The 9,956-nt window shown below is 43.5% G+C and overlaps 1 protein-coding gene across 1 annotated transcript; it reads left to right on the top strand.

The window, feature by feature from the left end:
- Positions 1–173: 173 nt before the first annotated feature.
- Positions 174–9,727, top strand: LOC137150898 (cytochrome P450 2K4-like). Its single transcript, XM_067544952.1, has 8 exons — positions 174–479; positions 2,215–2,364; positions 3,048–3,208; positions 5,804–5,977; positions 6,067–6,208; positions 6,951–7,135; positions 8,412–8,553; positions 9,343–9,727. The coding sequence occupies exons 2-8, from the start codon at positions 2,250–2,252 to the stop codon at positions 9,528–9,530; spliced, it is 1,107 nt and encodes a 368-aa protein (XP_067401053.1). The 5' UTR covers positions 174–479; positions 2,215–2,249; the 3' UTR covers positions 9,531–9,727.
- Positions 9,728–9,956: the final 229 nt, after the last annotated feature.

Below are 9,956 nucleotides of genomic sequence, written 5' to 3'. Positions count from 1 at the left end.
CTTGCCCTATACTCCCTGTCTGCACTGCAGAATGTAAACCGACTTTCTTTTCCAGTAACCCTGGAGGCAATAGAGTGCCTGAGCTTTGCAAAGCTGCATGAGCAACAGGTTGCAGGAACACAGCAGTTTTCTCTAAATAACCTGCTGAGGCTGCTGCCTTTAAATCCCATATGATGGTCCCCAGTCAAGGCTTCCCCTTGAACTCACTTCAATGGTCTTGGCTTCTCCAGTGTCCTCCCAGCTCCAGCTTCCGTATCTTAACAGGCCACTCCCTGATAACCTTGTGTCATATCCTCTGACCAATCCATCTCTGAGCTTCACCCAATATCTTCCTTGATGACTGAGTACCCTCCGCACCCCCAGCTTCTTCCTATGTGGCCCAAGATACCTCCCTGCTTGCAGTTGCCATCCTCACTTACCACCACTTACCCCACCAGAGACAGCTACAGCACAATGCACGTGGACAGCCTACGTTATCTGTAAGTTACAAAAAAGCAAGGACTAGATTCACAAAGGGTCTTAAGTGTAGCAAAGCTGAGTGCCGCAACACCTAACTTTTAGGCACCTAGAAAATCACAAGAACAATACTACGATCCACAAAGCCTGAGTGAGGCACATATGTTCCCTATACAATTAATGGGGAGAGCTAGGCACCTTAGAATTGATCACTAAAGCCAGCATGCTAGGCAGATGGATGCCTAAATTAGCCAATAGGAGATGCTGGTGAGTGGGGTGTGTCCTAAGCCCTGCCCCCTCAGCAACATAAGTTCCTAAGTCTGGTCTGCAGGAAGGCACCTATCTCTGCTAGTGATCCACAGCCAGGAGCCCCTCTCCTGGAGTCAGGCAGCTTAGGCCCCTGACTCGGTGTTAGGCGCCTGCCTTCACTCCACAAAAATCAGTGGGAGGACGAGGTGATGGTGCTAAGGCCCACGTTATAACTTTTAGCCCAGTGGTTAGAGCGCTCACCTGGATGTGACAGACCCAGGTTCAATTCCCTCCTCAGACAGAGCAGGAACAAAAGATCGGAAGAGGCATCTCCCACCTCTCAGGAGCATGGTCTACCCACCGAGCTATGGGATATTCTGATGGAGGACTCTCTCAATCTCTCCTGTTCATAGAGTCATAGAAGATTAGAGTTGGAAGGGACCTCAGGAGGTCATCTAGTCCAACCCCTGCTCAAAGTAGGACCAATCCCAACTAATCATCCCAGCCAGGGTGTTGATACTGTTCCACTTTGGATTAAATTATTAGAGTCATTGGGCCAGAGAGAGAGAACGAATGTCTGAGCCTAATGGTCAGGGCACTTACCTAGGAAACCCAGGGACCAGTCCTCCTGCTCCAATGATGCTAATCATTTATTCAAAGTGGAACCGCTTCAACAGGAGAGGTTGAAGGAGATTCTCCCATAGCTAGGTGGTGAGAGCATTCTCTTGCGAGGTAGGAAACCACTGTTCAAATCTCATCTCTGTCTAAGGGGGTATTGAAACTGGGTCTCACATCCCAAGTCAGTGCTGTAACTACTGGGCTAAAAGTTATAAGGTGGGTACTAATACCACCACCTACGCCCCTTCCATTGGGCTCGAAATGTGCGATGGGCAGGTGAACACCCTAGTTCATAGATTGCACTGCGGCTTTGGCAGGAGATAGATATCCAGATGCCTAGAAAAAGGGAGAAACTTATGAGCCTAGGGAATGTTTACCCTGAAAATTTAGGCACCAAATGAGTTTGGGCACCTACAAGGTTTGGCGAGAGTTCTGTGGATCTCAGTGGAGCCTGCAATTGGGAGTTAGGAGCCTAAACCTGTCTGGGATTTAGGTATCTAATTACCTTTGTGAATCCCACCATAAGAGCTTATAGAATCATAGAAATGTAGGGCTGAAAGGAACCTTGAGGTCATCTAGTCCAGCTTCGCACTGAGAAAGGATTAAGTATAAATTTGTTTTACTTAACAGTATAACCCAACGCATGACCATGTGACGTTGAAAGCAACGCAATCCTTGTGATAGAGTTACATTTTATGCATGATTAATAACTACTTGCTAGGGACAGCTTTGAAAATGTAGCCTTTGGCACTTGGGAGACTGAGCAGTATGGAAATTTAAGGTCATTTGATATTGACTGCTCATATTCAAACCTGAGGAATGCTATTTTCACTATTAAAATACATTTACCTACAGCTGGTGTATGTGTTGGGCGGTTCTTTTGCCTTTCAGGTATAATCTTTGCTCACGGTGAAAACTGGAAAGTGATGAGAAGATTCACTCTCACGACCTTACGGGATTTTGGTATGGGCAGGAGGACCATTGAAGACAAAATCCTAGAAGAATGTGATTATCTGATAAAGGATTTTGAATCCCACAAAGGTACGCATGTTTTGAACTTCATAGTGTAACACTGATAATCATATAATGTTCTTCAATACATTTGGGCTTGTAAGCCCCCTTTCTCTATGGTGACCAGATAGCAAGTGTGAAAAACCGGGGCAGAGGGTGGGGAGTAATAGGCTCTCATATAAGAAAAAGCCCTGAATATGGGACTGTCCCTATAAAATTAGGACATCTGGTCATCCTACCTTTCTGCTACCCTCAAGGACTCATCTCATTTGGAAACTAACTCAGCTATGATTCTTCTGCCTTTGATTCCAGGCAGTCAGAATTTAGGGGAAGAGTCTGAACCCGCTGGAGCACATTGTTGGCTCTATGAGGGGAAGATCCTGGGTGGATTACCTTAATAATAATGGGCCAGTTCCTGTGCTCCTCACTGAGGCAAATCTGATTGACTCTAATGGAAGTTTGACCTGAGGATCTGACATAAGGGAAAGCTGTAATGAGTCCTCCTTCTCTGCACAAGGGCCAGACACTGCAGCAATAGCTCTGCTTAAAGGAAGCCAGAGACTGCTCCCTTCTATTGTCCCAAGGAATGCAAGTCATCCCAAAAGGAGTCAGGGGAGGGCTATTATTTCAGTGATTTCCAGTAAGGAACCCATCGGATATCAATAAAATGATGATGATGATGATGATGAATGGTGCCATTTAATGTTTTTCAGGAAGCCCCTTTGACACCCTTAAGATGATGAATGCTGCTGTTTCCAATGTCATTGTGTCAATAATACTGGGGCACCGATTTGATTATGAGGATCCAAAGTTTCTCAGGCTTATCCATTTAATTAATGAAAATGTCCGGCTTTCTGGGAGTCCCACAGTTATGGTAATATTAGTTAGTCTGCTTTATCCCATGTACATTTGGGGGATTACAAAGTATTTCCAAAAGAGAGAGATCCTAATCCCAGGCTCACCAACAGCACGGTTATTAGAGCACTCAACCAGGTGTGAGAGAATCAGGCAAAACAGCAATTTGAAGTTGGGCCTCTTGTATCCCGAAAAAGTGCCCTAATCACAGGGCTATTGGCTATTCCAGTGGATTGTTTGCTCCCCCCAGACCCTTCAGGTTTTCACCAAAAATTCCATCCTGGAGCTGCAAATCCTTTCCTGATGAAAATTTCACCAAAACAATATGCTTCTTTGAGAAGTTCAAGTTTCAGTGAATTGGGATTTTCTGATTAATCCATTTCATCAAAAAAATTCCTGACCATCTCTGCCATCTGTGACGTTCCCCTCTGCAATCTGGACTGGTATATTGCTGTGTCACAGCAATCCCCCATTCCTGGAGTGCATCTCACTCTGCTTCGCTGTGTGAATCCCCACTCCTGGATAGCTCACGCACAGCCAACAGCAAGCGAGTTGTCATCCTCTTCCACCCCCAACTCAGTGAATAAGTGCTTCTAGCCGGCCACTCATGGGATTATGCAATGGTATGACCCACAGCAAATATCCCCAGTCCCAGATGCAACCCTAGGAACTGCCATTTTACAGAGTTCAGTGCTGCCACTGGACTCTGCAAGCTTATATGTTCATCGATTTATCAAAGTAATTCATATGCATCAGCTCTGCCACTTTAAATGAAGTTTCTACACACACCCAAACCACATACATTGCTTTAGATAAAACAAATACAGAAATGAATTAAGTACAGAAAGGTGTTAAGTGATTATAAACCAGAGGAAAGCAGATTTAATCAAAAGTAAACAAAGGAAATTCGCATTCTAAGCTTAACACTTTCAGCAACCTTATAGTCTTAGATTGTTCTCACCACAAGCTTGTTGGTCGGCCTCCAACCAGGTTCTCCCCTGTGGTCAATGCTTCAGTTGCTTGATGTTAGTCGTAGCTGGGTTGCAAGAGAGAGAGCGAGAGAGCCCAAAATGTCCTCCTTTTTCAAATGTCCCTGCATCCCCCTCTGGGGCCTCACCTCCTCCCTTCAGGGTCAGGTGACCAACAGTATTCCTGCATGGTCTTCTCCATGTTCTCAATCGATAAGCATCACCTTATCAGATGCTTAGGCTAGTCCATTGTTCCAGGAAGACCTGGGTTGTTTTACTCATGCCTTAGTGAGGCACGAACTGCCTCTATGCTTTTAGCGTTTGCCTGGGTCTGCTTCAAGCCATGTGTGACACATATTGGGAATATTACATAGCAGAGCTTCATAACCATACATATGACATTGCAAGTGTCGTGGAAAAGATCACGCAGCTTCTCTTTTAGGGTTGGATTGAACAAAACTTTAATTGCGACATACACACAGGCATCTATAGCTATAGGGAAGCCCAGACAGCATGTCCCTGTGCTGATCTCTGGAATTTCACCTTGGTACAAAATACAGGTGGCTTATATAGGTTTTTTAAGATTCCTTTTTACATAGAGATCATATAGTGGAGTTTCTGATACTTAACAGGTCATTTACCGCACATAGGGTACATATAACACACAATGGGGGTCTCACAGTGCCAGCACATCCCGGTGATTCTTTTGGTGCCAGTGAGTCCCGAGTCACATATAGTCATTTGTTATCTAACTGACAGGGTATGGCTGGGTGCTGTTACAAAGATAGTTAATGTCTTACAGCATAGACCAACGATTTTGCATTTCTATTGTAGTTCTAAGACATCCTGCCCGAATTTAGCATTTCTATCACAGTTTCAGTGTAAGGCATCTTGTTTTCTATCACAGTTCCAGTCTAAGGCATCCTGTCTGAATTTTTGTGATTCCACACAAGAAACATGCTACCATAACAATCATGTTCAGTCATGAACATTCCAAAAACACCTTACGTGACATACTTTGCATTAAACAATACACAGTTACACTATAAGGGTGAACATGAATGATACACAGTCACACCATAAGGGTGTACATGGGTGCAGTGTGTCACACCGTCTCTAACAGTAAGCAGAACCAGATGCTCCAGGGATAAAAGCAAGAAACCTTTCTGGCAGACAATTGTTGAATTACCTGCCTACATTGAATAACCTGTTCATGGAAAATCCTTCCCATAATCCTCACCACCATCATTTAGTTGACTGGCTTCTGCCCAAAGCATGAGAGTTGATATCTTTTCTACAACCAATTCAGTTGACACAGTGGTTAAAAGGCCAGTGACTGATCTAAACTCGCTCTCCCACCATTGCTATCATCAGCTCAACAGTACCAATGGCAGCAACAGCATAAAGTGTTAGGGTAACGGAGATTATAGACACATCCCAGGAGACTAGTTCAAAGAGATGTTGCATTGACTTCAATGGGAATTCTGCATGTGGAAGGATTGTAGAATCAGGCCCTATAATTACAAGGTCATATTTATCTTCTAAATATATATTGCTGTAAATACACGTGTTAATTATGAATGATTTGTTAATCATTATAATCTGCATTCTCTTTTGCTAACTGGTGCTATATTCCCTTCCTTCAGCTATTCAATATGTTTCCTGCCCTGGGGTTCCTACCAGGAAATCACAAGACTGTCTTTAGTAATCTAGAAGAACTCTACTCCTTTATTCAGCAGACTTTCATCAAATACCTGAAGCAATTAGATCCCAATGACCAGAGAAGTTTCATTGATGCCTTTCTCGTCAGGCAGCTGGAGGTACCAATGGTGTGAGGGAAAAGGGGAGATAGAAGATTTTCCCTGAAGCAAATAGTTTTTAAATTTAATGGAGAGTTTTGTACTTGCAGGAAAAATCTAATCCCAATTCCTATTTCAAAAATGAGAATTTGCAAAGCCTGGTGAGTAATCTGTTCACGGCTGGGATGGAAACAACTTCCACCACGCTCCGCTGGGGCCTTTTGCTCATGATGAAATACCCAGCTGTTCAGAGTAAGATTTCCGAGCCCTTCTACCTATTCATCACACCTTTGCTCTGCTCTGTATGTATTGAGTGTGCTTTTGTGCAAACTGTGTTCACACACATACAGACACCACAGTCCTCATCCAAGACCAAATGCCAGACCTCTGGCATGATGTCATCCCTCGCAGTAGTGAGAAGACAGACTTGGCTGTAATGAAAGTAAAGGGAATTCTTTATTGAGGCTGCTGGACTCAGTCTTCCCTGGTCTTTTAGCTCTCTGACTAAATCACTCTTTGCTGCCTAATGTCCCCATGCTGAGTCTCCCTAAATCCTGGACTGCACTAAGGATGAAAGGGACCGCAATGTATTGTAAACCTCAAGCACCTGATACAGATGCGGAGTACCCTCAACTCTCATTAATAAGTGGAAGTTGAGCGTGTTTAGCACCTCACAGGGTCAAACCCCAAAAGCACAAGCCCTGCCCTTTGCACTGAGAAAGTACCTTCTCTGCACTTAGTAGACTACTACTGTTCACATCTAGAAGAGGCCCGCTTATATCTGCTCCCAAATTACCCATCGGAATCTTGTTCCTTTTCAGCCTTGGTAATTAAGACATTTTAGACACAAGATGTTTGTCTCCTAATGGCGTAGATTATGTTGCTTAGCAAGTATCAGTTGTATGTTTTTTTTCTTTCTGTCTAGTTTCTCATAGGGGTTACCATCACAATAGTATATGAGCATTTGCTTCCATTCTCTTTTTTAACTGTTCAGAAAAAGTCCATGAAGAGATTGAAAGAGTTATAGGATCTGCCCGGCTTCGTTATGAGCATCGGAAACAAATGCCATACACGGACGCAGTCATCCATGAAATTCAGAGGTTTGCTAATATCCTGCCAATGAATTTGCCTCATGAGACTACTGAGGATGTCAGACTTAATGGCTATGTTATTCCTAAAGTAAGTTTTTAAGAGGTACTTAGTTACCCAGACCTTAAAGCTCACCAATTCAAACAGTACAATAATAGATTATTTAAATTCCACCAGACAAGAAACCCTATGACCTCATGCACATAAACGCTATGGGGATTAGTGGGGATTGAACCTGGGGCCTTCAGAAGCAAAATCACAAGCCCATTTAATTGGAGCTAAAGGAGTGGACTTGATAGTTTTTGGCAACCTAGCAGGCCCTTTTCTTCACAGGGGTCAGCACAACCCTAGAAGGACATACCGTCCCATCAGTAGATTTGAACGAGAAGGGAGAACATTTTCTGAATATTTCCTTTGCTCATTTACTTAAGAGAACTAAAAATGTTCAATCATGAAACTGATGGCAGGTTGAATGCTCTGCGAGTACTTTGTTTTCACATGTGATGACGAGTTCACTGAAGCCAGGTCCTTCCCGCACAACAGCACAACACCCACCTCCTACCCAACACAGTCTGTGCTGGCTCCAAAAGAAGGAAGCCATCCACGCCACTTTCAGTCTAGATAACGGTTATTTCAGACTAATCAAAACTTTAAACTGCTGAGCTCAGACAAGACTAACCATGAACTAAAACATGTTGTGATGTCTGCAATGCCCTGGTTCAGACCTCTGACGTGTTTATGGGAAAGAGGGAGAAAGATATGTTATCCAGAGAATTTGTCAACTATGAAGACATATGAACTATTGATAAGGCAGGGTGAGAAGAGGAAAAAGCCCAAGTCCTGGGCACCCCCGCAAGGGATATATGTGCTGGATAATATTATTGGGTCAGATCCTCAGCTGGTGCAAATTGGCATAGCTCCACTGAAGTGAACCAGGCTATGCCAGTTTACACCATCTGATAACCTGGCCCATTATCTTTATGAACGAAGCTCACAATTTATGGTCAATCTGATATGTTTATTAGAGCTGCTAGAAAAATGGCTATTATTTTTTTCTATTATTACTTATTTATTTTAAGGACTTTTTTTTTTTTTTTTAAACAGAAGGGTTTTTTTCCCCCAGTGTCATAGAAAAATGTCCAGGACAAAAAGAGAAAAGTTGTTTCTGGGTTTGAAAACAATTTTGGGTGAAAATTTTCTGTTTTCAAAAACAGTTTTTAGTAAAAATTTTAGTCATTGGTAAAAAATTTCAGGTTGGGGAAAATTTTGCCAAAAATTGAAGTTTTCCACAAATGTTTTTGTTGAAAACACATTTCCGTGAAACAATTATGACCGGCTCTAATTTGTATTTCATGATAATTTTTAGGGTACTTATATCATCCCCTTACTGGCCTCTGTGTTGTATGACAAGACTCAGTGGGAGAAGCCTGGAGAATTCTATCCTCAGCATTTCCTCAGCACAGATGGAAAATTTGTGAAGAATGAGGCATTCATGCCTTTTTCAGCAGGTAACTTCTTTTCAAGGACAGCAGTTTACCTTTGTCTTTTAGCATCCTCCTTCTAAAGCATCATGTTGGACCTCAGGCTGCCCTTGCATTCAAGGAATGGCTGGACACAACTCTCTCAATACTGCTCCTCAATTGACTGGACAGAGACACTCAGGAGTAATGCTAGGTATTCCCTGCCTCAGGGGCTGAGTTCACTACTTCTGAGCCCTGCCGAGTGAGGGATACAAAAGGCTTTAGCTTGAAAATCACAGTTTCCAGAGATGGACCAAAATCCAGAAGTGGACACTCTGAAATCTTAGGGGCTGTGAATCTGGACCCAGAGCTAAAGTAGAGCAGGAGATGGCTTTTTTCCAAAACCTGTCACTGTGATACCTTGGGCAAGTTAAAATGGTCCTTTAGCGTGACTACAGTGTGCTCCCTTCCAGCCACTAGGTTGTTCAGAAGGCTATGTCTATCCCCTTGCATATGGGCACTAGGTTACCTGACTGACCTTATGGTCTAGTGGAGTGAGCAAGGTACTAGGAATGGGGAACTTCTGATTTCCAATGCTAGCTCTGCCCCGTACCTCCAGTGTGACCTTGATGAGGGCACTTAGCTATTTTAGGCCATATTTTTCCATCTGTAAAAAGGGGGTGATAACACTTGCTTTCTGAAGACTGGCATGGTGAGGATGAATTAGCTAATTATTGCTAAGCACATATCCACAACTCTTTCCTGGAGTTAAAAATAAAATCTGTTGAGTTGCTGTTACTTTTGAAATCCTTCTATCGTTGGTGCATTTCATTACAGGTCGGAGGATCTGTGCAGGCGAGACTCTTGCCAAAATGGAGCTCTTCCTCTTCTTTACAAGCCTCCTGCAGAGATTCACATTCCAGCCTCCCCCTGGAGTTACCAGCGCAGACCTGGACCTCACCCCGGCAGTTGGGTTTACCACACCCCCAATACCCCATAAGATCTGTGCTGTGCCATGCAGATAAACTACAGCTTCTTGGGAAAGACACACAAACTCAATCTCATTCCATCCTACCGCTTATCCCTTCCAGATACAGCCAGCTACATGTGATCTATCTTTATTTTCAAGTAACTAGGGGTATCTTCACAGCACTTTACCCTATGCCTCACACCACTGTAACCTGCCAATTCCTACCAAAAAACAATAAAAGATGTAACTCTCTTGCAATGTTGTGAAAGATCAGTCTCCAACTCCGAGCACGTGGCCATTTCTTCAAACTGCCATCATAATTTGCCAGAGCTATATTGATTATTCAACCCTTTTAAAATATTTCAGACCAGCCTCAACTGTAACAGGGCAGCTTGCCCTTAGGCTGGAGAGCCTGGGCCCAAGACAGCCAACCAAGTGATTCCAATATAAAAGGCAGCCGGATGCTATTGTGGTGTCCACC

Source organism: Emydura macquarii, unplaced genomic scaffold, assembly GCF_026122565.2.
Source record: "Emydura macquarii macquarii isolate MOO-44397 ecotype Brisbane River unplaced genomic scaffold, CSIRO-AGI_Emac_v2 contig_1039, whole genome shotgun sequence".
In the NCBI taxonomy this organism is placed as follows: domain Eukaryota; kingdom Metazoa; phylum Chordata; order Testudines; family Chelidae; genus Emydura; species Emydura macquarii.
This window is presented reverse-complemented; position numbering and strand designations above follow the sequence as displayed.

Coding starts and splice junctions, on each gene's coding strand:
- LOC137150898 (XM_067544952.1), top strand. CDS start 2,250: ATGAGAAGATTCACTCTCACGACCTTACGGGATTTTGGTATGGGCAGG. Junction 3,209..5,803: donor CTGGGAGTCCCACAGTTATG/GTAATATTAGTT, acceptor CCCTTCCTTCAG/CTATTCAATATGTTTCCTGC. Junction 8,554..9,342: donor ATTCATGCCTTTTTCAGCAG/GTAACTTCTTTT, acceptor ATTTCATTACAG/GTCGGAGGATCTGTGCAGGC.